The sequence below is a fragment of the Gracilinanus agilis genome, chromosome 2, assembly GCF_016433145.1.
Source record: "Gracilinanus agilis isolate LMUSP501 chromosome 2, AgileGrace, whole genome shotgun sequence".
NCBI lineage: Eukaryota > Metazoa > Chordata > Mammalia > Didelphimorphia > Didelphidae > Gracilinanus > Gracilinanus agilis.
In genome coordinates, this window is record NC_058131.1 from 246,912,074 (window position 1) to 246,939,933 (window position 27,860).

Genomic DNA, 27,860 nt, shown 5'->3' on the forward strand with positions numbered 1-27,860 from the left:
AAAAATCACTTTTAATAGATGTTTGATGGTTGATGTGTTGGGGGGGAGAGGGGGAGTCTTCTTCTTTTTGAATGTAACAGATGCCTTTGGCAGTCTAACGAACTCTATGGACCCCTTCTCAGAATGTTTGCAAATGTACAAAATAAAATGCAAAGAATCTCAGAGAAAAAACTATAGTGAAATAGTTATAAAAAAAATTTTTAAAAAACTTCATAGTTTCTAGATTAAGACCTCCTGAGCTAAGAGTATCAGAGGTTAACTGGGAGGTAAAATAAGAATATCTACACATATCAGAGCAACTCTTTGAAGCAGAAAGGTCAAAATATTCAGAACTAAAAGGGCACTTTAAAATACTTTATCCTTCCACCATTCATTTTCCAGATGAGGACATTGAGGCCCAAAGAAGATAAGTGACTTTCCCAAGGTTGTACAAGTAGTTAAACAGAGTCAAGATTTGAATCCAAGACTTCTGACTGCAAATCTGGTGTTCTATCATATCAGATCTACATTTACTTTGAAAAAAGAGAAAAAACACTACCCCAAGTACAGTCATGCATAATGGGTCATTTTATCAATATAAGTGGCTCTGGAATAGAACTATATACCATATAAACTATATAATCATGCCCAATATTTGTTAAAACCCACCACTCCTTCAGGTGGTTTATCCTGCTTAAAACAAAAGTTAAGTTTCTAAATAGTTTCTGTTTATAAAACCAATACCTTGCTTGAACAAGTAACCAAGGAAAATGACCTCTGTAACTGACCACAATGCTAACACTTCTGATGTAGAGAAACTTAAAGGTCCATCCATTTTTTAAAAGTAGCTTAATGTTTCAGTTCAGTCTCAAATATTAGATAATCACTAGGAGGGTAGAGTAGGAACTTGGAAAGTGTGATCTATTGTTGTTTAATCACATCTGACTCTGTGACCCCATTGAGAGTCTTCTTGGCAAAGATCCTGGAGTGGTTTGCCATTTCCTTCACCAAGTCATTTTAGAGAAGAGGAAACTAAGACAAAATGGTAAAGTGACTTGCCCAGGATCACAAAGCTAACGTCTAAGACTAAATTTGAACTCAGATGAATCATCCTGACTCTAGGCTAGTCACACTATCCACTGTGCCACCTAGTTGCCCCTGAGTGTGGTCTGGCATTATAGAAAGATTGCTGAATTTAGAATCTAAAAACCTGAACCTGGAATCTTGGTAATGAGAACCTGTGTGTCTGTGAGCATACTACTTTCCCTTTCTGGCTCTCAGTTCATTGTCTTTAAAATGGGTATAATAATATTTGCATAATCCACCTGACTAGTGTGCTAAGGTGCTCTATAAACTGCTGAGAATTACATACAAATGAGTTCTTCTTAATTAATTATATAATGATCAGTCCTAATATTCACATAATTAGGAGAACAAATAATTGATTTTTGTAAATTATATCATAAGTCAGCATGACAGAGGATATAAAAACACTTTTCCTGCTGAGTGAGCAACTTCTACCTGGAAGCAATGGGCATTCTTAGCTGTATGAGAAACTGGAAGGAAAACTAATTAGGAGCTCATTATAAACAAACATAAAACGGGCAACTCTGTTTCCAGGGTCTACACTCACTATGAAGAGAGACAAATGAGTTCTTTTGGGTTTAGTAATAGAATATGCTTCAACATGAAAGGACTTCTTAAAGGTATGTGGCTTTTAAATTGGACCACATGCCTTTTAAACACTGGTCATTCTGGTTGCTAATCAAGACCTCTTACTCTTTCCTAATTCCATACTTATCTTAAGGCAAAAACTTCTTTCTTAAAAGTCCAACTAATTCTCTCGTTTATTTCTAAGTGTGTTTATCCCAAAACACTGCATTGGGGGGGGGGGGGGGGCATTTGTCTTCATTCTATTTCATTAGCAATTATCTACCCTGATTCCGAGTTTCCTGATAACTCCTTGGGAAATTGCCAATTTCGAGCTTGTAAAAACATGCAAGGGATGGCCCACGTCCCAAGCTTTAGCCGGCTTCAGGCTTTACCTCATCCGGGCTAGATGCCTGGTACACCCGGCACGAGTCCTCGTAGTGCTTCTCCGCTTCTGCCTGATCCGTGACCCCGTTCGATTCATAGACTGGCGTAACGTTGTGGCAGAGGGCGATTGCTTTCACGGCCTCATGAACGCGGCTGCTCATGGTTTTCCGGACCTTGGTGGTGAGCGTAGGGCCCTTTAAAGTGGGAGGGTCTTGAGATTGCTAGAGAGAAGAAACAAAGGAAGATGATTAAAGATGAAAGACTTCGGAGAAGGAAAATCCCAGCTGGAGTCTGATCCCCTTCTCCAGATCGCCTAACAGACACATATATCACACACACAACCTCTTGGGATGTTTGGGGGTAATTTTTTTTTTTTTTCAAAAACTCCTGATTCCGTTTCAATGTTTTTCTCAGGTGGAGTATACCTGCTTGACCCCTGAACTGTCCACTTTTCCAGGTAATTAGTGACTTCGTATTTAATTCAGACTCTCGGCAGGGGAAATAGAGAAATAATAAAAAATAGAACACACGTATGCTGGTCCTCGGATCTCTCTTTGGTAGCCAAAGGATCATCTATAACAAATCTACTTTTTCCACAGCTAACGGAAACCTGGTTTTAGATTTGATGTGCCATTGGAAAGCCATCTCATTCCACAGAAAGACAAGGGATTTGATATTTTAGAATGAATGAGATTTAGATACATGAACACATGGTTGCCCCAAAATAGAAAACAGATGGGTTTCCTGAAACTAGAAAATGACTTTCATTTCATTTTTTAATACTATTTTTAGTAGCAGCGTCAGACTTTTCAGGTAATTAGACAATTACTAAATTATACTGGTCACTGAGGGGACACACAGTGCTCTGGCTTCCTGTTCGGTTAACCTCTGGTGTCAAGAGGACAAAAATTTCGCTTCCAGGTCAAAGGGCATTGCATGGTAACAGTAATTAGAGTAATGAATCAGAACTATAGTTTAAATGAATCATCATTTGCCAAGTGCTTTTAATTATAAAAAATTTAACACTGAGAATGTAAAAAAGAACAAAGATTTATAGAAAGTTATCATCGTCATAATGTAAAAATTCATCATGAGCAACTGGGGATAAGTTTAATAATTTAAACTGGAAAACATGAGTCCTTTGGGTATTTACACATTACTCAGAACACAAACTGACCCAGAATATTACTATTTGTCAGTGGAACCAATCATCACAATAGTTAATAGAATAATTACTTTGGTTTGTAATGTTAGTACTTATTTCAACAATGAATTTAGACACATAAAAGCTTTTGGCCACAGGAAATGTTCTGGATTTCATAAATAAAATAATCCCCTACACAAGGAAGTCAGATGTGGTCGGCTCCCATTAATATCTCAACTGAAGAAAACCACACGCGAATTGGTTTCCAAATAAGATTGAACACCCACGAAAATTAACCAATGACTAAGGTGGCCTAAAGCTTCCCCAAAATACAAACCACTTGGAGTCTGGTAGACCATTGGGCTCAGGGTCAGGTGCTGGTCCTTCAATACCTTTAGTAATTCAAGTCCTAGCCTTGTGTTTTTGTTTCCTCATCCCTAAAATAAGCTGTCTTCCCTCAAAGGATTAGTATATTCACATAATGAGAATTCTCAAGTGCTTTTTTTTTTTTAACCCTTTGCTTCTGTTTTAGTATCGATTTGAAGACAGAAGAATGGTAAGGCTAGGCAATGGGGTTAAAGTGACTTAACCCAGTCACACAGCTAGGAAGTGTCTGAGGTCAAATTTGAACCCAGGACCTCCTGTCTCTGGGCCTGGTGTTCTCTGTACTGTGTTACTTAGCTGTCCCTCAAGCATTTTCAAAGTAAAAACACACATTTGGGTATGCCAACTCTTAAAACATTAATAGTAGCGATATCTTACAGCCAATTTCTGTCAATACAAGAAGGCACACTCTTCAATCTTTCTAGCAAGCCTCATAGAAGAGTTTCAGATATTACAGTGTTTATATCTCTATACCCTCTCCCCAAGTCCTTTAACCCAAACACATTTCTTCTTACTTAAAAAAAATGCCAGAGGAAAACAAAAACAGATGTAGTAGCCAAGAAGGCAGGTTACTACACATTTTGCCCTGGGGAAAAACATTAGTCTCTTGCATAGGGAAAATAAAAAGACTTCATGTGAGGTCAGAAGAGATTTCATAACCAAACACAACTAGATGTGTGGGACATTCAGATCTCTGCAAAGAGTAATTCTACTGGGTCACAGCTCACAAAAGGGAAATCGGGAGCCATTGGAAAAGGCATCTCCTGCTCCTCATTAAAGAAGCACTCATTAATGAATACGTTTAGAGAGACTAATTCTAGGCTGTGTTAAAAAAAATCTTTTTAAAAAATTAAATTTCAAGTTAGAATGAATAAGCATTTTTTCTCAAAATAAGTACTGCCTGCAATGCATATTACACAAAATTTACATAAGCTGTAAATAAATAAGAAGAGAAAAAGAAATATGAAATTCAAATATCCTGGTTTTTTTTAAAGCATTTTTTAAAAATTCACAACTCATCCAAATCTGATCTTATTTATTTTTCAAAGTGCCAGAGGAACACAGAGATCAAATAACTTATATTTTCAAATAAAGAAACTGAGACCCTAAGTGATTAGTTGACTCCATTCACTTTATGACATAGAAGTTGTCAGTAAAATTTCAGAAATCTCCAAGAAAAACATGCCTTTCCATCCCAACTTATTTACCTGACCAAAACCAGGAAAATTTTATAAATTAAATAATTATGCTTACAATGTTATTGTAACATTATTATACTTATAACATAATACCTAGTATTTATACAGTGCTTTAAGATTTGCAAAGCACTTTATATATCATTTCATTTGTTCCTCACAATAATCTTGTTAGAGAGTATTATTATTCCCATTTTACAGATGAGGAAACCTGAAGTTCCCAGAGAGGTTAAGTGACTTGTCCAGGTTCACACAGGTATTAAGTGTCTGAAGTAGATTTAAATTCAGTTCTTTCTGACTCTAGTCCAGCTATCTAGCCACTATGTCCACCAGCTGCTACTCTATATTTTAAAATCTTATCTATGATTCCTCTCTAGGAATCCAATTTTTAAAAGTCATTGACTCTAAAACAGTGGCAAAGTTGATACATTCCTTGAACATGTTAACAAACCCAGTGTGTTTATTCATTATACAAGGGTATACTCTATTTAGACAAGAGCAGGGTGGATAAAGTCCTGGACTTAAAATCTGGAACATCTGACATTTTCTATAACTCTGGAAAAGTCATTTAGCTTTTCTCCTGGGCTTCAGTTTCTTCATCGACAAAATGGAGTTAATAATACTTGTACTACCTAATTTCACAAGACTTTTGTGGCAAAAAGGAAATAATGCATGTAAAGTGTTTAGCAAACCTCAAAGTACTATCTGAATGTTTCCTTTCTTTTTTTTAATCAGTAATAGTATTGCAGGTAATTCATAGTAGCTACATAATGTTTATTGAACATATAAAAAGCTAACTCTCTACAAAAGATTAATTTGGAAGAACCAATACTGTTTAGCAGGTAAAGCTCTGGCCTCAGAGACAGTCTCACCTGTGACACCAAGTGGTGGTGTGAACTTAGGCAAGTTACTTGCCCTAGGCAATTCTCTAATACTTTAAGTTAGGAAATTTCTTCACCTAGGAATTCTAGCAAATCTCTTTCCTTAAAGGGATGGCTATTTATTTTTTTTTTTTAAAAATTACTTACTTGACAAAAGCCTGCACTATTACTCTAAAAATAGCAAATTCCCCTGGAAAATGATTATATTTTCAAACAATAATTTACAAACTTCTACTTCTAACTTAGTATTTCTTAGCCAGCATAATGCCTGATTTGGAGTAGGCACTTAATTAAGGCTTCTTGACTTAAGTTCTAGATAAATGTATACTTCCTAAAGACAGGAACTACTTCCTTCTTAGTTTGTATCATTAGCCCCTAGCACAGTTCTTTCCACAATTACTTAATAAGTATTTGTTGTTTTTTATCATTCTTGACTTGGCATGAATTGGATTTAAGTGAGGCAGGGGTGTTCAGAGTTGTCAGCCTCCTCTTCCAGAGTCATCACAATCCAGTAGCAGGACAACAGTCAAAATGCCTGGTGATGGCTCAGGAAGCAGTAAATGAGCTTGGTGACTTCAACATCTGACCAACCAGCTTCAGCCACCTTCACGGTCAATGCAACAAACTGTTCTTATCCATCCGTTCCCAAGTGTTTCTTAATTTGAACTGAATTCTTAGAAATACAACTATTATATACATTATCGTAAACCTACCTTATAGACATACATACCTAAAACCATTAATTGCTTCCTTAAAAACACAACTTTCAGCAAAAAGCCCATTAAAAGGTACAGCTAGTTTCACAGGAAGAATAATTTAATATTATATGCGAGCAGTTAGGCAAAGAGCACTGTAGCATTTCTGTCATGTTACATCAAGGTTTGGCTATCATCTCAAGGTTTTACTATGAGAAAACTTTGGTCATGTCACTGACATGTTGGTTATATTTCTGCTCTGTTTAACCAGTGATAAATGGGTAGAATAAATGATTTCTTAGGGAATCTAGGTCAATCGTTTGGTGAGTTAGGTAGTGCAATTAATCTCAACCTGAGTGAAAAGAACAATCCATTGTAGCTGAAAGTACATGGAGAGTTTTGCCTTCTGTGGTAATAGAAAACTCTTGCCACCTCTCCTTAGGGAGTGTTTGTATTCAACAATTACCAGCATTTGGGTTGGTTAGTGCAATAGTATCTATACCTTGGACATTCCCTATCTCTGGAAGGCATTTCTCCTTAGCTCCAATCTTTGCCTTACTGAATCCCTTACTGCCTTCAAGACCCAGCTGAAACACCACTTCCTACATAAAGACTCTCCTGCTCTTCCCCACTGCTGGCACCCTCCCCCCTTAACTACCCTGTGTTTATTTTGTACTTACTCTATTTGTTAAAGCCAACGGGTTTTACTTATTTAAACAAGAGGAAATATAGTGTGACTGCTCAGTGTGCTGTTCTAATTCTATGTCATAGCTTTGGATTTTTAAAGGGTGAGTGGATTAAGCAACAGGAGGAAAACATCAAGGATATTACATTTTCTTTTCTCCAGGTTTACATTCTTGAACTCAATACTATGTTTTACATTCTAAAACACTGTGCCTCATGGATATCATTGTGATTTCATAAGAATCTGCTTCTTTATATCAATTCAAACTATCAATATTGCTGTAAGATAACGTCAGTCTTCTTTGTCCTCTTTATGATGATATGTGACCTTCCTATCTCACAGGTGGTTGTAAAGATAAAATAAGTATGTGGATATGAAAATATTTTGCCAACTCTAAAATACATCAAAATACAAATTTTATTACTAGTTATGGTCTGTTAAAAATGATAAAAGCATATCAATACTTATAAACCAACATGTTAGCTCCTTAAACAAACTATATATTCCTGAAGAATAGGGATTATTTCATTTCTTGATTTGTATTCACAACATGTAGCACAGTGCCTGGTTCATAGGAGGAGAGGGATAGGCCATAGGGAACAGACCTGTGATTTCATGGGTATAAAGAAGACCCAATAGGGAAATGATCTCTATCACTATAGGTTACCACATTTTCTTTTACTTGTACTCTTGGAAAAGTTTAAGAACATAGTAGGCAAACAATAGACATTTGATAAATGCTTGTTGACTGATTTAATTAAAATTTAGATATGTGTGTATGAGTGTATATGTACGGAGAGATAAAAGAAAACATAACAATTGAAAACACTTCAAGAGATATATTTTAGATCTGACATTTCTTCCCCCAACCTTAACTCTGCCGTTAATTTTTTTCTTTTTAAAAAACCTTTACCTGCCATCTTACAATCAATACTGTGTATTGATTCCAAATCAGAAGAGCAGTAAGGTCTAGGCAGTTGGAGTTAAGTGACTTGCCCAGGGTCACATGGCTAAGAAGTGTCTGAATCCAGATTTGAACCCAGCACCTCCTATCTCTAGGTCTGGCTCTCTAACCACTTAGCAACCTAGCTGTCTCCTTGCCATTACCTTTTTAAATTTTTGGCTAATTTAGGCATATTTATACTTTGAGAAAAAAAATTCAAACCATACATACCTTTGCTAACAACAAAATCTGTAGAAATTTTATACTTTAATATTCACCATCTTTTTATTCTTATTTTTAAAAAACCCTTACCTTCCATCTCAGAATCAGTACTGTGTATTATTTCCAAGTCAAAAGAGCAGTAAGGGCTAGCAATAGGAGTTAAGTGACTTGCCCAGTGTCACACAGCTAGGAAGTGTCTTGATTTGAACCCAGGATGACCTCTCATCTCTGGGCTTGACCCTCAATCCACTGAGTCACTCAGCTGTCCCTTCACCATCTTTTTATAGAAATTTGGGGGGGGGGGCCATGGGAAAGAATTATTTTTCACCACAAAGGCAGAGTAACATCTCTGACAAAGGCTTCAAAAGCCTCACCACAAGGCTACTTGTATGACTGGACCTAAATATGTATGCTCTGTTTTCCTACCAGGAAATCTTTGTGCTGTTCTTCCCCAACTGCAAGACAAGACCAGATACAACTATAGCTCCTACTCCAAGATCTTTTCTGCTATAGCAGTGGTTCCCAAACTTTCATGGCCTACCACCCCCTTTCCAGAAAAAAATATTACTTAGCCCCCTGGAAATTAAATTTTTTTATTTTAATAGCAATTAATAAGAAAGATAAATGCACCTGTGGCCATCACCTCCTCCCTGGATTGCTGCAGCATCCACCAGGGGGTGGTAGCGCCCACTTTAGGAATCAGTGTACTATAGGCTTGGAATATTTCAGTTTTTGAGGCTTGCATATATATATATATACACACACACACACACATATATATACATACATACACATAAATACATAAACATGTGTGTGTTAATATTGTTTATATGTATACATGTATGTATAATTTTTAATTACAATGAGCTAGAGCAGGAGAGGGAATATAGTTTCTTAGACTACAGAATTCACAGAGACGTCTTGGGTTAAATCTCAACTTGGATACTGTCTACCAGAACTAGGTTAGTTATGATATGAGTGAGGGAAAAAGGAGACAGATACAAGAAATATTTGGAAGGTAGAATTGAGAAAACTGGGCAACCAACTTCTAATGATAGCTGAATTGAAGGGAAGAGTTCAGGATAACTTTACAGTTATAAACCTTTCTAACTGAAGAAATAGAGAGCATTCCTTGAAAAATGGGGAAGTTAGGAGGAAATGTGGGTTTAGACAATAAGTACAGTTTTTGGATATGTGTAACTTGAAATGCCAATGGACATCTGGCAGCTAGAGAGTATAATGGAAAAAGCGTTTGGTATGCTATTGAGAAAATGAGAATTTAAGTGAGTCTTGAGCCACTATGAATTTGTCTCCTGATCTTTAAACAGGGATGCCACTCTCTTATCTGACTACTTCAGAGGGCTGTAAGAAGAATCAAGTGAGATAATGCAAATGAAGATACTTTGTGAGCTATAAAAGCGTAAGATGGCCTTTTTACTACACCTCAAAAAGACACAGTACCCATAAGATTTCTGAAATCAACATTTTTAATACATTTCAACCCAAACCCACTAATATCATTTGCCCCAGGGCTTGCCTACTTATAACAATATTTCATACAACCAACTAAATCCTGTAACATTCTTTTGCCTAATATTCTGTTTTAAAAGAGCAAATTACTGATGTTGTGAAGAGAGAATTAGACTCAGTTTATTTTTAATGTGTAATCAATCAGAAAACTTTAAATTTAATCAATTCAAGAACATAAAGTACTCCTACTTAATAGCTAGCTAACCATTAAGTAAGAGAACTCACAAGTCACTTACTAGTTCACACCCCCCCAAAACCACAAGTATTGCCCACCCTTGGCCAGTGCTAGGCAAACTGGGAGGCTGTGATTGGTTCCTGTGAAGTAGGAGGGAGACAGGAAGTGACATGGCGCTTTGGTACAACACTCTCCGGTGTGTGCTCTAGTGAGATTCTCGGCGGTCTTAGCCTGGTGTGCGCTGAAGACTCTCGGCAGTTTTTCAGCATCTCCTGGCTCTTTGGATTTCAGCTTCCTAATTAGAACTCTGGATTCTGGTGAGACTTGCTTTCGGATTTGCATTCTTGATATAGGATTAGGGTATTTGTAGGTAGGTGATTTTTTTCCTACCTCTTTCCTATATTTCATATCCCCACCCAGTTGTAAATAAAAGCTACTAATAGTTTTTCTGACTTAAGGGTTAATATTTTATAAATGGCAACCACAATCTTACTTTTATAACTCTCATATTTAGTCAAACCTAATTTTAAATTTTTTAATGTTAAATGGTAATGTTACTTTAACAATTTTTAATTTTACTTCCTGCTTCTGTACTATGTCTCAGTTTTATGTCTCAGTTAGAACCTAGAAATTCTAGTGTTTCTACTATGATTGGCAGCTGGCAATCAAGAAGTTAAAATTAGATGTCAACAATGGTAGTGCCATTCATTGCTCTGATGAATGAGAGATCATCAGATGATCTCTAAGGAACCCTTCCAGCTCTAAAGTTCTAAGGCTTTTCATTTATTTGGTTAATACTGAGCCATCCTTGCAAACCTATATAAAACCAACCTGGTCATGGTATATAATTCTTATGATATATTGCTATAATCTCCTTGCTAGTATTTTATTTAGAACTTTTACTCAAAATTCATTAGGGAGATTGGTCTATAGTGTTTTTTCTATTTTTTTCTCTTCCTGGTTTAGGTAACAATACCATATTTGTGTCATAAAAGAAATTTGGTAGAATTCCTTCTTTAGCTATTTTTCCAAATAGTTTCCGTAGCATTGTAATTAATTGTTCTTTAAGTGTTTGGTAGAATTCAATTGTGAATTCATCTGGCCCTAGGAGTTTTTTTCTTAACAATTCATTAATGGTTTGTTCGATTTCTTTTTCTGAGATGAAATTGTTTAAGTATTTGATTTCTTCTTTTCATTTATTTGGTTAATAAATTTTAATCCAGATAGCATTCTGACTTCAGAGAGATAATAATGCATAATGAATAGAAGCCTGAACTTCCAAGTCAGAAAAATTGGAGTTCACATCTTTACTTTGACACTTACTAAACCACAATCAAGTCCCTTAACTTTTCAAAGTTTCAAGTCTTCATCTCTAACATGGAAAAAATACCACTGGTGATACATATTTTGAAAGATAGTTACAAAATTAAAATGAAATAGCATTTCTACACAAGTCTTTAAAGACTCTATATCAGTTAGCATCATCATCATTATTATATTACATTTTCCCCAAGACTCATTAGCATTTCAGTACAGCAGATTATCTTCAAATATACTTCAGCCAGATGATATTGATAATTCTTGATTTGATAACAACTCAACAATGAATTGTTAAACACCTACTATGTGCCAGGTACTGGGAATATAAAAAAAAGACATCAACAAAAAAAAGTCCCTGCTTTCTAATAGCTCAAGATCTCAAGGGGGAGATAGCACCAACAAAAACAAATAAAGGATAATAAGCTGGAGATAATCAACAGAAGGAAGTCACTAGTTTTAAGGGGATCAGGAAAAGGTACTAGAAGGAAATAGGCTAGCATTAGCAAGAGACACTATACAACAGACCACATATTTTCCATCTCATAGTGGACTAAAAGATGAAAAGAATACAAGATTCAATCGTGCTTTACTATTTGTTGATTTTTTTAAAAAGCATTTGATGGGGCAACTAGGTAGCTCAGTGAATAGAGAACTAGGCCTGGAGACAGGACATATTGAGTAGTCAAATCTGACCTCAGATACTTCCTACCTATGTGACCCTGGGCAACTCACTTAGCCCCAGTTGCCTTGCCTTTACTGCTCTTCTGCCTTGGAACTGATACCCAGTTTCAATTCTAATACAGAAGGTAAAGGTGGTTTTTTTTGTTTGTTTGTTTATTTGTTTTTTAAGCGTTTGATCAGTAGTACAAAACATTAACTTCAAGTCTCTCTTCCAACAAAGTATCTTCTATCCATACATCAAAATAATTCAAGACTCTTTGAAACAGATAGCAGCAATAACCTTGTTCGACAACCTTAGATGATAAACATCAGCTAAGGCATAAAAGAAAAGATACGGGATAGACTGTCATAGAAAAAAAATTTTAACTGAACATCAATATATGAAGAATATTGGGGAAATGCTTTTTTAATAAAATAGTAACTTGGAATTACCTTACCTGGGTGTATATGCTAAATATGTGACTCTGTACTTCATCCATTGAATCTAATCCGTAAGCAACTGTTCCAAGGTGGAGTCGTTTAAAGACCATCTCATTCTGGGTAAGAGTCCCTGTCACAAGTACAATTCCTAAAATTAGCGACCATGCCCATTTCCAGGAAAAGAAACATTCCATCAAAGGAGCAACCTCCCCTCTGATCTCAAAAAAAAAAAAAAAATCAAATAAGTAGGAACACATTTTTCTAACCTTCCAAGAGAAAAAAAATCCTATTAATTCCAATTACAGAAAGAATTGGAAAATGGGAGTAGGGGGCACCATTAGTTAGTAAATGACTAAACAAATTATGTTATATAAATGTAGAATAATACTATTATGCCATAAGAAATGAATATAGAGAATATAGAATATCTTCTTCAGAAGAACACGTTAAGACTTTTATGAACTAATACATATTGGAGTGAACAGAACCAGGAGAACAACTTCAAAGGAAAACAACTGTGAAAGGCTCAAGAACCCTGACTAATGCACAATAATCAGTCAGTATAGCAGAGCACTGACGATGAAGCCTGCTGCTACCTACCACTTCCTAAAAGAGAAGTGATAAACTCAAGATACAGAATGACATATTTCTTTGTTAACGGCCAATTTGGAAATTTGTTTTGCTTGACTATGTATATTTGTTACAAGGATTTTCTTTTTCTTTTTTTCCAAAGGAGAAGAATTAGTGGCAAGGAGAGGGAAAAAAGTGTCTGTTAGTTGAAAAAAAAACATTTTTTTAAATGTGCCCACATGAAGAAAATATTATGCTAAAGAATTCACTCTGTACCTTAACTACTGCTCTTCAATTAAAAGGTTACCTGTTTTGTCTGTAAGTAAATAGGAGATCCGTCCAAGCTGCTCTGGAATTGTGCTGGAACGAACCACTGTGCCAGGAATTTTGGAATCCCTTCGAATCACCCAGCTATATACAATTTTCCCCATGTCTAGGTTGACACGTAAACTGTCCAGAAAAAAATAGAGCAAAGGTATTTAATCTTTGAATAATAGTACCTTAAAAAGATCAACACATGACATGAAAACATAGGCTTCTCAGCCCTCTTACCTTATAGGAATGATGTTGGAAAATAAGAGAAGGAATCTAATGATCTGTAGATACCAGCGGCCAGCAAAGTGCTGCAGTGCCACCATGACAAGAGACACCACCACCAAAGCACCAAAGAGTATTTTGGTGAGACAGTTCACTTCTAGGTCAAAAAGGCCAATCTTGAAGAAAACAGAGAAAGGGGAAAGGCAATTTGAGATATTTCGCCTGATGCCCATATACCTGACTAGAAACCAATTATACCACCTAGAAAAATGCATACCTTTAATTCGAGGCCTTCATCCACATGGACAGCAATAGGATGAGACAGAGCCAGCATGGTATAGTGGGAAGAGCACTAGATTTGGAGTCAGGGGACCTGAGTTCAAATCATCCCAGCTCTGGTGCTTACTACCTGACCTGGAGCAAGTTACTTCCCCTCTTTGGTCCTCATTTTCCTCATCTGTAAAATGAGGAAATTGGCATAGGTGTTCTCTAAAATCCCTTCTAGCTCTAAATTCTATGATCTCTGACTCCGAGATAACAGTTCAGCATGCTAGACACTCAAAGTTGCAAGTCTCAAAGAATCTTCACAAGGGCCCTTTCTCGCCTTTCTTAGCCATAAGGAAAAGACATTGCCATTGAGCAAGCAAGCACAGTACTTGTCTGGGAGTGAGAAAAACAGAGAATAATTTCTACTTCTATAACTTGGCTATATGACCTTGATAAAATCTCATCTCTTTATTGGGCCCATTTCCTCTATAAAGAGGAAATTGCATTAGATTAACTCTCATTTTGCTTCCAACTTTGACATCCTACAGACTGTAAATCACTTTTCCTCCCATAAAGTTCCTTCTTCATATGTTTAAAAAAAATTTTTTAAATATACTTAATCAGGCTGACAACAGTTTTGCAGATTAGATCACAGGAGGTTTAACAACAAAGAAAACAAGGAGCTGCAAGAAGATATATTTGTGTGTGTGTGTGTGTGTGTGTGTGTGTGCGCTCACACACACAGACTGCTACAACTAAAATTATTACACAAGTCTTTACATAATAAATTATTTATTATTCAATATTTAAATGGAATTTTCATACTAGAGAAAAAATAGTTCAAAATTGAACTACAAGGTCTCAATGCTAATTTTCTTTAAAACTAGACCTGTGATTTCATTTATATAGAGAGTTCTGCATTAAAAAGTCCCCAAACCAAGGTAGAACACAGCACCTTCTCTACAAGTTATGGTCTTAGAGAGTTGCCTAGGGGCACTATGAAATTGTCTTGCCTAGAATAAGATAAGTCAGTACCAGTCAGAGGCAGGATCTGTACATAGGCCTTCTTGACTCCAAATATACCTCTTTATCCACTATAGCATGCTGCCTCTCTATAAAGTTTAGGACATAATAATTCATCATAAAAGCATCTAAGGAGCTCCAGATTGGAATTCAGGAGACATGAGTTTCATTCTTGACTCAACCGATAACTCAATATATAATCTTGGTCAAGTCGCCTCGTCTGTAAGATGACAGAGTTGAACTAGGTGATTTCTAATTTCCCTTTCTACTCTGATATACCATGATTCTATGAATCCCTTCTTCTCATTCTCAAATTGTCAGAATTTGGCAAAACCCTAAATTGCAGCTGCTACCATATAAAAAATTCATCACCAATAAACAGTTTTGCAATTGTTTTAAATTCTAAAACAATGATTCCTAACCTTCCTTGTATTCTCAATCCCTTTGGCAGTATGGTTAAGTCTATGAACCTGTTCTCAGAATAATGCTTTTAAATACATAAAATAAAATACTAGGATTTAAAAAGGAAACCATGTTTAAATACAATAATAAAAAAATCAAGTTCATGGACTCCAAACTAAGGACTTATCATCTAAGCTAATTATATCTGACCCTTCACATAACTATAGGAAATCAGAAGGCAGACTATATTTTGAAATACTATACCTTGCCTAGAGTTGTCCCTTGTGCCTCCCAGGCAAAATAAGGCTATCATACACACTAAGTTGCTATTCCCTGGAAGTTTTGAGCAATTTGACTTATGGTCAAAGGATCATTACTTTAGAGCTAGAAGTCTAGTCCATCTAGTCCAAAGCCTTCCTATTATAGGATGGAATTGAAGTCAGGAGAATTTAGATGACTTAATTTCAATATTTCAAGGACCACTGATTTCATTCACGGGGGCACGCTCTCCAACAGGGTAGATATTAAAAAAGGAAACAAAAAAAAACCCACCAAACTCCTTAGTGTATATACATCATGGGGAAAAAATATCAACTGTCAATCAATCTAATGATGAGTCACGCTTAGCTTGATTTGTTCTTGGAAAACAGACACAAAATCTACTATATTTTTCCTACTTGAACCTTTTTTTAGTTTGAGGTTTTTTTTTCTCTAAAATATAACTTTATTTACTGCTCAAATTTGAGCTTATTCTATACACATTTAATCTTCTAGGGATTCGTATAGTGTGTGTCTGTGTGTCCGTATAACAACCTTCATATTTTTGTGCCTCATTCTGAACAGTAAGTTGTACATTTTTTGAGAGATTTTACTTCATACCTCCCAGAGTACCTGGGTTCAAATGATGGTTCTGCCAACTTTCTGCCTGGTATCTTTGGAAGGCAGCTATGTTCACCCCTATACCACCAATGCAGCTTGCCTGGTATCTTTGGACAAGTAATTTGACTTTAACCTCCTTTATCTGTTAATTTATTTGTTTGCTACATTTCAATTCACAGTTTTAACTTCATGCAGAGGATAAAACTAGCAAAATTATTAATTTGTTACTTCAGGGAAAAAAAATTGGGCGATGGGTAAATAAAATAAAGTGGAAGAAGAAAAGTTTCATTTTCTCTGGCATGAGGAGGTTCAGAAGAAGCAGGACACTGTGCTTGGAAGGGAAGGGAAATCTTCCTTTAATATGAGGAATGTTTCTGGGCAGCTTCCAGATGCAGATACTTTGATCAGGACAATGGTAGGAGAGAACTAACCTCCCAGAGACCCATAGGAGTGAGTATAGTCACCAGAGGTGGCAAATAAAGGTTAAGGAAGCTGTTCTGAGAGATATTATGCCAAAACTTACACTTCACTGGTTTACCCTTTGAAAATCGAATAGTTTCATATTCCTACCATGGAGAGAATTTATTAGAGGACTACCTGGGTTATCCCAAAATAAATCTCTAAAGTTTATAGAGAACAGCCTCTTCTGGCAATAAAAATGCATAAACTTTAGAAAACAAGAGGTTAAAAAATGTCCCTGAAAGCCCTGACTACGTAGTAGTGGAAGCAGCTACCTGCCTATCTTGTCTCTCCTGGCCCCAACTCCAAAAACATCTTTCTAAAAGTAAATTTCGAACCATTGATCAAACAAGATCAAACAATCAGCAAATGTTAATAATTACCTATTATGTGCCAGGCACAGTGAAAGGCATTGATATAAATACAATCAATAAAATAATTTCTTTTCTCAAGGAATTTCTAACCATTAGAAGACACACAATCAGACTAAGAAGTCTAACATCCCACAGGATTCAAAAAATCCTGCAAGACCACAGTAGATACTAATACCCAACATCCATATCCTTACTAACGACATTCTGAAATAGTGCTGTGTTGTTATTTGTGCTGGCCTCCTTTGACCTACCTTACTTCTTGGGTTGGAAGTATTCATGACACTCCGCAGTTCCCGACCAGTATAAAGGACCACACCCACAACTGTGCCTAAATAGAAAATCAATGAAAAAACAAAATAACAAGTGAAATATTAATGGAGACATTGCTACTTACAAATAAAATAAACTGCTTTTGGTGAGGCAGGGAAGGGACACAACTTGCCACATGATAGTGTGGCAAGAACACTGGAAATTGACTTAGAAACCTGGAAATTGTATGTTATAGAAATGTAAGCTATTAAGGCATGATACCAAGATTCCATAGTTTTCAGTCATCAGAGCTGATGGCACCTAGTCTAACACTAGAGAGACTCTAAGAAATTTAGTCTGTTTCATATGGTCAGAGCTTATGGATATAATGAGATCTACTTAAAGTTAACAGCAAATGTTTTGGAATTTCTCTGGGGAATTTCAAATATAGATTAAGTATGTCATCAAAAGTCCTCTAGATAATTACCCCAAGATTACTACATTAGTGTTGATGGATATACTCCCAAGATACCTCTCCAAGAAGAAAAATCAAATCTGAATCATGTTTGGAAAATCTCCACTAAAGTTCTCCCCAGAAGCTCCTTCATGAAAGGAAGATGATTATATACATTCTCACAAGATTTATCAACGGAGTCTAAGTTTTCTCAGGTCTTACTAAAGCTGGAAAAGACTTCCAAGTTCATCAAAAAAACATGAATCTGTCATCCTAAGAACAGTCAAGCTAAGTTAAATGAAGCTCATAAAAAGACTAGCCAAGAATGGATATACTTTTTAGACAGACACTCATCAAACTCTACTAAAACAACAAAGGAGGTGCAATTTACTCGGGTGAAAGGATTGCCCAAGCCAATAAAGTCAAAAATCTTTTGAAGTATTTGGAAACCCATACAAATTATACTAAATGACAACTTGATACCATATGCCAGTCTCTACTTTTGGAAAACCAAGGCTGAGATCTTTAATGACAATACAAAAGACAAGCAATTACTAAATTCTGCTACTGAGATTAATAAGAACATTCTAATGAATAAGGAATAGAGAATTATATCACAGCATCTAAGATGTCCTTTGTAAACTTGACAGAGATCTATATGAAAAGCAGATTCCAGCTGCAAAGCAAAGCAAACTGAAGTTGTCCAGTCATTAGAAGTGATCAATCTTCCATAGACTATGAGGCTGTGCATGCTACAAACTCATGCCCAGTTTATCAGTGTCACCTCTGAAGTTCAGTAAACACTAGTTGCCAAGTTGCTCTAGGGAGGAAATGGAATACAGCCAAACTAACCACACAGTAGCAAGCTCTGCAAAACACAATGCCTCTGGGATGGGATAGCTATTGTTTGGGTCATCTGAGATGGGAGTCATATTATTTTTAAGTATCTTTCTTTTTAAAAAATCATTTATCCCTATTTAAGGGAAAAATGTAAATACCTCCTTTTAAGGTGTTTACTTACATTTAAGGAATCTCAAAGTTCAATGGAATCAACATGAACAATAATCCTTTCAATGGCACACCTAAAGAGGTCAGTCAGCCTCTTTTTCTTCTTTCTTTTTTTTTTTTTAAACCCTTACCTTCTGTCTTGGAGTCAATACTGTGTATTGACTCCAAGGCAGAAGAGTGGTAAGGGTAGGCAAAGGGGGTCAAGTGACTTGCCCAGAGTCACACAGCTGGGAAGTGTCTGAGGTTAGATTTGAACCTAGGACCTCCCATCTCTAGGCCTGACTCTCAATCCACTGAGCTACCCAGCTGCCCCCAGTCAGCCTCTTCTTGAAGACTTCCAAGGAGAGAAAACGTACTGTCTCCTAAGAAAGTCTATTCTACTTTTGGACAGTTCTAATTGTTAGCAATATTTACCCTGCATCAAAATTTATTTTTTTAGTTAAAACATTCATTCATTGTTCCTAGTTTTGTCTTCTGGGACCAAAGAGACCAAATCTAATACCTCTGTCACATGACAAACTTTCAAATAACTAGAGACAACTATCATGTCCACCCCAAGTCTTCTATTTTCAAAGAACATCTCCCAGTTCTTCTTTTTCTTTTATTAAACTCTTATCTTTGGGGCAGCTGGGTAGCTCAGTGGAGTGAGAGTCAGGCCTAGAGACAGGAGGTCCTAGGTTCAAACCCAGCCTCAGCCACTTCCCAGCTGTGTGACCCTGGGCAAGTCACTTGACCCCCATTGCCCACCCTTACCACTCTTCCACCTATGAGACAATACACCGAAGTACAAGGGTTTAAAAAAAAAAAAACACCTCTTATCTTTGACTTAGAATCCATAAGCTATTGGCAGGGGGGTTGGGGAGAGGGGGGCAAACTGACTTGCCCAGGGTTACACAGCTAGAAAGTGTATAAGGTCAGATTTAAACCCAGGTCCTCCTGACTCCAGAATCTATCTACTGAGTCACCTAACTGCCCCTATTCCACAGTTCTTTCAACTGATCCTTACTTGCCATGAACTAAAGCCCTACAACATCCTGGTCATTCTCCTCTGGATATAATCCAGTTTATCAAAATATAGCACCTAGAACTCAGCACAATGATGCAGACACCATTTGATCTGGACAAAATTAAACAGAGCTAACATCAATTCATAAATATCAGACTGTCTTTTTGGCTGCCATATCACACAGATTAAAGTCCACAAGAACCCACAAACTTTTTACTCAGAAACTGATTTCTACTTTCCCATTTCACATAGGTGAAATTGATTTTTTTGAACCCAAGTATCCTGAATATGTATCTGTCCCTATTAAATTTCATCTTATTTGATCTGGTCCAAGATTCACTAATATCTTTTTGGATCTTGACTCTATCTTCCAATAGATTTAGTTTTGTGTCATTTGGAGTTTGAAAAGCATACCTCTATAAAAACAAATTTAAAAATTCAAGCAACCTAACAATGAGCTGAGAACTGTGTCTCTGTGCAAATGTATAGCTATATAAATTCCAATGTCAAATGACTTACCTTAGCAGTAAAAAAACAAATGTGAAGAAACAATACTTAACACAAAGTTACAAAAGAATTATTGTTGAATACTTATGGTTTCTAGTTTCCAGGGAAAGATAACACTTTAGAGAAAGCCATAGATTCCATAAAAATTTTCTTTTCCTCCATGGTTTTAAACCAACAGGCAGAACAAATCAATTCAATAAACATGTATTAGGTACCTACTGCATGTAGACTTAGCTACTGCTTCAGGTACCACTGATGCTATAAACAGCTTATGTTCTATTAGAAGAGTAGTGCTCACATACTCTTCTATTTAGAGACAGAAATGTTGTAAGTCATCCAATCCAAACCCATTTAACAGATAAAGGAGGTAAAAAGTCAAACTTGTCAAAGGATGCCAGGCAGAAAGTTGGCAGAACCATCATTTAAACCCAGGTACTCTGGGAGGTATAAAGTAAAATCTCTCAAAAAACATGTAACTTACTATTCAGAAAGAGACACAAAAATATGAAGATTAGGGGGCAGCTGGGTAGCTCAGTGGATTGAGAGCCAGGTCTAGAGACGGGAGGTCCTAGGTTCAAATCCGGCCTCAGACACTTCCCAGTTGTGTGACCCTGGGCAAGTCACTTGACCCCCATTGCCTACCCTTACCACTCTTCCACCTATAAGTCAATACACAGAAGTTAAGGGTTTAAAATTTAAAAAAAAAATATGAAGGTTGTTACATGCACACAGACACACACACACACACACACACACACACACACACACACTATTATGCACCCCTAGAAGATTAAATGTGTACAGAATGAGCTCAAATTCTCAAATTAAAGGATCTGAAATTTTCTTCTCAATTATTCTCAAAGAAATCTATATTTTTTCCAAATATAATGCACACTTGTAAAACTGACATCTTCAATTTAATACTGTATGTGCACACAAACAGGATACTCAGCCAGATGGCTAGGTGGAGAAAGCTGAGCATTCCCATCAGCAGATGGCAGGCTACTCCTGCAGCAGCCAGGGCCCCCCTTCAGTGGTCCCTGTGGCTATAGCAGATGGCAGAGATGACAGGCTCTGCTGAACTCTGGTCTGAGGGCTAGACCACAGGCTCCATGACATTGCTGAAATGCCGAGTCCACTCCAATTAGCTGAGGTCTGGGCCTTAGAACAGTACTTCCCATATTAACTGGGACTTGAACTATAATGACAGAACCACAAGAGCTAATAAAAGTACCTAAGAGTCTGAGAACTTTGGGAACAAAATACAGGAAATCAAGTCTATTTTCATACTAAAAAGTTCCCTCATGAGTTATTTTCAAAAAATGTGAGATTTCATAGTTATTATTTTAGAAGAAAAAATATTACTAGAATCAAAATTTTGTCACATCAATTTTTATCATGCCCCCCCATACTCAGGAAGGGTTCAGTTGAAAACAACTGGAAATACTGCTTTAGAATGTAGGTCTTTTTATCTTTAAAAGTATTTAATATATTTAGAGCATAATTGTTAAAGTGGGGGCCACAGGGAGTAGAAAATGACCTTAAGGAATCAGAAATGAGTTTTCAGCTTAAGGGTCTCAAAAACAAACCAAACAAACTATACGAGCATATGCAAAAACAAAATTGGGGCAGAAGGCTGGAAATTTTTAGGCCAGAATACAGATTATGCTGTCATCTCATATTTGTGCATCTGTATGTAACTGAAAAGAAACCCAGGCTCTGAAAATGCATAATTTATGATCAATTATTTACTCATAGCCTTCTCATTCATTGTATTTGACTAGATGAATTCGATGTTAAGCAGGCAGTATGGTGATGGCAGAAAGTACTAGATGTAAAGTCTGAGGATCTGGGCTAATTCCTGTCTCTGCTACCTTCTGTCATTTTGGCTAAGACATTTTCCTTTTTAGGCATTGGCTTCTTCCTTTGTAAAGTGAATGGGTTGTACTAGATGATCTCTCCAATCTCTTTCAATTTGAGATACTATAGATATTCTCAGGACATTTAATTAAATCACTGTCAATCACTCTGACTATATTCTTTGTGCCTAAGAATTATGCAAGAAATAGCTTGTCTAACTTGGTTGGCCTCTTAGTAAGTTTTGTTGAACTTCTCTTCTCAAGTCTAGGAATTTCCATTGGTTGTCCCCAAAGCTTGGAATGCTCTCCTTTCCTCATCTCCACCTCTAGGCTTCACTGACTTTCCTCAAGTTCCCCCTAAAATCCTATCTTCTATAGGAAGCCTTTCCCAATCCCTCTTCTTTCTAGTCCATTCCCTCTGTTGGTTGTTTCCTATTATCCTATACATAGTTTTTGCACGGTTTGTTTAGACATGGTTATTTATGTTACTTTCCTCTTTCAATTGTAAGCTTCTTCTGTACAAGAACCATTTTTTGCCATTCTTTGTATCTCCAGCACTTAGTACAGTGTCTTGCACGTAGTAAGTGCTTTAAAATGTTTGTTAACTGATTTAACTGTTTTCCATCTCCCTTTCTTCTTTTAAGTTCTTTTTTAAATTAAATTTAAATTATTTCACCTTTATAAGAGATAGTGTATTAGATAAGAGACAAGGAAGGAATATCTTCTGAAAAGGTAGCAAGAAAGCAGAAGATAGTAATAAAAATTAAAAATTAAGAAAAGAAAAACCTTTTTGAAGGAAAATTAATAATTATGTAAGAGAAATAGCATATAAGATGAAATATATAAATGGAAAAGGCCTCAACCCAGTAATCAACACTATATGTGTATATATATATTTGCATATATATACATAAAATTTTTTTATAAAACAAAAGATAACTGAAAGTTAGCACTTCATTGGTATTGACACAATTCCTTGAGCATAGAAACCATGGGATCTGGGCAGGATTGGGGATGGGGATGTACTTTGTTTCCCTAGCACTAAACATAGTACCAGGTATTTAGTAAGTGCTCCACAAATGCTTGCTAACTCATTGCCTGAAGGCTCCAGCATACTGAATGGACTCTCAATGGAAGATTTACAGAAAGATATGGTGGACTGGTGCTTTGGGAAAGGCAAAGAAAATAATGGTCTTCCATATTTTTAAATGAGTACCTACACTGTGGGGAATTTGACAGTCACATCAAAAAATGAAAAAAAAAAAAAAAACACCTTTGAGTGAATTTTTTTTTAATTTGGAAAGATCTACATGAAATCATGAAAAGCAGAACAAGTTCAACAAAGAGAATATTATATACAGCTACAAAATTAATTTTTAAGAATAACTTGAGAGTATTCACCTCCAGAGAAAGAACTGATATATAGAAACACAAAAGATATACTTTATATATATGTAAATCTATATATTTTGTGTTAAAAGATAAAAATTATATCTTTTGTGTTTGCTATATACACAGTTCTTTCTCTGGAGATATATATACACACACACATATATTTTTTTTTGGGGGGGGGTGTCAAGTGATACCTTCTCTCCTGCAGGGAAAAGAACGAGGGAGATACCTGAAAACTTTAATATAACCAACAAAAAAATTAATTTTTAAAAAAAGAAAAGAAAAACCACCCTTCTCCCAAAGCATGTGAGAATTTAAAGCTAAATTTATTGGGAGGAAATAATCAGCTGGTTTATTATTGAAACAGTTCTGATGGCTTCAATCCCAGACAACTTGCAGTTTGAAGTACATCCTCCTCAGGCAAGGAGAAGTTTCTGGCTTCAGGACCACAGCAGAAACACAGGTCCTTGAATTTCATAATAGCTTAAAAGTGAGGCATTGGTCTTATTTTCTTTAAAAGAAGGGATCTCATTTTCTCAAGTTGGTTATGAATCCCCTATCAGTTTTCCTTGCTCTTAATTTCAAAATCAAATTCAAGTAATAGGGTTGAAGTCCAAATTAAATTCTTTAGGCCTCTTTCTTTGAAAGGCCATTATTATCCTCCTAGGTCTAGAATGGGAAGGGGAACTTTAGAAAGGTGCTTAGGCATAAAAATTATGAAATTTTTGTCAAATTATGTGGAGCTAAAGACCAGATCAATTCTAATATCATACCATCATAGCTGTAGTCTCACATTCATTAGATTAGTAAAGCTGACCAAAAAGGATGAGAATTGTGGGAAAATAGGCAAATTAAATACACTGTCAGTGGAGCTATGAACTGGCCCAGCCAATTCTAGAAAGCAATTTGGAACTAAAGTCCAAAAAGTTATGAAAATCTGAACCAGCAATAAATACCACTACCATTTCTATATACCCCAAAGAGTCCAAAGAAAGAAGAAATGGGTCCATTTGTGCAAAAATATTTATATCACCTCTTTTGTGGAGACAAAGAAATGGAAATTAAGGGAGGACCACTTATCAATTGGGAAATGACTCCACAGTTATGGTATGAATATGACTAAATACTATTATACTGCAAGAAATGATCAAAGGAATGGTTTCAGAAAAATGGGAAGACTTGTATGAACTGACAAAAAGTGAAGAGAACAGTACCAAGAAAAAAATTTACAATGTAATAGCAATACTCTAAATCCACTTTGAACATTCAGAAATTTTGATTAATACAATGACCCACCACAGTTCCATAGGACTAATGATGAAACATGCTATCAACCTTCAGAAATAGAACTGATGGATACAGAGTGCAGAATGAAGCATATTTTTCTCTTTTTTGTTTGTTTCTTTCTTTCTGGAAACATGGCTAATGAAGAAATCTGTTCTGAATGGCTCTATATATCTGTAACAGGTTTTCCCTTTTCACTAGGTGAGGGAATTGGCAGAAAGGAGAGAATCTGGAACAGAAAAATAGTAGTAAAAAAGTCTCTGTGCTTCAAAATAAACAATTCTTTAAAAAGTAGAAAAAGATGATGAAGGAGATGGTTTCAAAGAAATCTGGAAAGACTTAAAAACTGAAGCAGAATGAGATGAGTATAACCAGTAGAATAATTCACACAATAACAACAACATTGTAAAGACAGAACAACTTTGACTTGGCAACTCTGATCAACATAATGACCAACCACATTTCTGGAGAATTCATGATGAAATGCTTTCAGTCTCCAGATAAAAAGTTAATAAATTCAGAGTGTAGATTGAAGCATACCTTTTTAAACATAATGTGAAATTTTGTCTCCCCTCTTTACTATATTTAACTGTAACATTTTGGGGTTTTTTTGTTGTTTGTTTGTTTTTTTTGCTTCCTCAAAGAGTAGGAGGGGAGGAATGAGAGAAAATTTAGAACTGAAAATAAATTAAAAACTCAATTAAAATAATTTATTGGTGGTTTTTTTAAGATTATTAGGTATAAAGGCAGATGGGGTCTTTGATGCCAACTCTACCATTTCACAAATGGAGAAATTAAGGCTTGGAGAAGTGATTCGTGAAACGTCATGCAGGTAGTGACACAGAAAGGATATAAACCCAAGAATCATATTAACCAAATAGATACAGGAATACAATTTAGCTTTCTCTGGAGAGGTAGGTGGAAGGAGAGAGTATTCTTCATTCTTGGATTGCTCAACAAAAGAAAATAAGCACCTCAACTAAAATGTAAAGCATACAAAGATATGAACGTGTTATATGTGTGTTCACACAGCTGAATAAGATCCCTAACTCCTACCTTTTAATAATTAACTTAGAAAAGAGGAGAAGCCATTGATAAAATTATTCTCTCAGATGATTGTCTTAGAGAGCAGAAAGATTATTGTCAACCATTCCTTTAAGACAACAAACTTAAATACTTGAAATTTTAATATGGAAAAGAAAAGAAAACTAGTCCTGGTGAGTCTGGAATGCAATGAGGAGGGAGGGAGTTGTTTTGAGAACAGATAGGATAGCCTTTGAATGCAAATCCCTACATTTCTCTAGAGCAGATAATTTAAAGCCATTAAAACAAATCACACAAAGCTTATTTTAATGCTTTATAAATTGAAGTTCCCTATATCCATGAGATAGATGATAAGAAAAGTTGTTAAAAGTTTTTTAAAAAGCAAAATAAGTATACATAGATAGGAGTCACACAAGTGTAAATGGTTTGAAGATCTCTATTGTTGCCAGGAGTATCAATATCTATGAATTCACATATCCATTTGAGTACCAAAGTAAATTATTAAGCTAGATAAAAAGTAAAAGGAAGCTTATGACAATATAAATTTTTATACATTCCAATTACAGAAAACCAAAGTAATAGATTTCCTGGAAGGTGGTTTATAATAAGAATAAGAGTTTATAACCAAGCCAGGTTTTTTCATTACTTCCTATAAAAAAAAACAAATATGCATGCTTTCCTCAAAATGTTAAAAAATATTTACACAAAAACAGACAAAAAAGGCAATAAACAAAAGATAAGCTCAAACATATACATATATGAACATAAAGATTATAGAATAAGACCAGCAAAGCAAAAAAAAAACAAAATACTAAAACAGAAATAATGTAAGAAATCCTAAATTCAAAAATATAAATGGAAAAGAAACTCTGATGTAGTTTAAAAGATTATAAAATGAGAGAGCACCAAAAGCAAAAATACAGAAAGAAACAAATAAAAATAGATATTCCAAATTAAAATAGATAACTGACATTTTCAAAGATTTTAAAGAAGAATTTAAAATGGCACCCAAAAAAGTCAAGAGAGAATTTAAAAAGCAACAGTGCAACTAAAAAATAAATTCCAGAAGGAAATTAGATTCTTTTGCCTTCACTCCCTTGCCTGCTTATAGTAAGAACACTGTGGAGAGCCAGAATGAAAAGGGATACGGTTAAACATGTAAACTGTACCTTTCCTGAAACTCTTCAGATAATATTGATATACATTTGAAGGTGGCATGGGTCTTAGAAAAGCTATAAGCATGCAGTCCCATCACAGACACTCTGTTATGCAGTATTCATTGGGTTTTATTGGTAATATAGTAAAACACTGCATACAACTTCCCGTGGGAAATTGGCTTCATTATACCAATATCACCAAAAATGGGGCTCCGTGAAATAAGTAGATTCATGGAAGAGGAATCATTTCTAGCAGAAAGAGGCTCAGAGCTATTTTAATTAGGTAACTCTATACTCTCTGAGCACCCTACAGAGCATAGCAGTTTCTTGGTTCTCTCTCTAAAAGTAGTGGAATGTAGAGCTGCCAAAGTGAGCATGGAGCTTCCCTGGGAGCATGACACTTTTTGGTAAAGATCATGTGAATAACAATGCCATTTGTGGTCCAAAATGAAATACTATTGAGCCATGAAGACCAATGTCATTCCTGGGACCATAGATCTATAGTTGGAAAGGACCTTGGAGGTCATCTAGTACAACTTCTTCCTTATGCAGATAGGGAAACAACTACAGAGAGGTTGAGTCATTTGCCCAAGGTCACAAAGGTAGTAAATCCCAGAGTTTAGATTTGATTGCACATCCTCAGACTCTAAATCTAGTATACTTTTCATTGTGTTGTTCATTGTTCATTGACTTAGCTCCTTTTTTTTCCCTTTTTTTGGTTAAGGGAAGCCTGGTTGGGGGAACAGACAACTGCTGTCATGTAATAACAAAAGACATCCAGAGAGGGAAGGCAGGAAGGAAAGTATGAGACAATATGCTCTTTTTAAGTCAATAATGTCATCTGTATTATATACCAATGACGGTGTTGATAAAGAAGCATAAATGGAAAAAGGCATCTAGGTTTAGGAGTAAAAAGACCTCTAAGTTAATCATAGATACAGCAAAGATTCAGTATGGGACACTGCACTCTGGGATCCTGGCTAAGTCATTACCTTCTAATGTCAGACCGTATAAAGCTGAATTAACCAAGGAGCCTGGATGAACCGATTTCACTTCTGCCCACAATGATTCCCTCACACTTTAGTAGCCTTCTAATT

The 27,860-nt window shown here is 35.8% G+C and overlaps 1 protein-coding gene across 1 annotated transcript in view; it reads right to left on the minus strand.

Annotated features, from left to right (window-relative positions):
- ATP9A (ATPase phospholipid transporting 9A (putative)) overlaps positions 1 to 27,860 on the minus strand; it is a 149,563-nt gene that overhangs the window by 47,976 nt on the left and 73,727 nt on the right. The window contains exons 10-14 of the mRNA XM_044663832.1: positions 17,055 to 17,131; positions 13,415 to 13,575; positions 13,170 to 13,312; positions 12,310 to 12,422; positions 2,025 to 2,237 (exon numbers count right to left, since the gene is read on the minus strand). Coding sequence (XP_044519767.1) covers positions 2,025 to 2,237; positions 12,310 to 12,422; positions 13,170 to 13,312; positions 13,415 to 13,575; positions 17,055 to 17,131 — 707 coding nt within the window. The remainder of the gene's footprint in view (positions 1 to 2,024; positions 2,238 to 12,309; positions 12,423 to 13,169; positions 13,313 to 13,414; positions 13,576 to 17,054; positions 17,132 to 27,860) is intronic.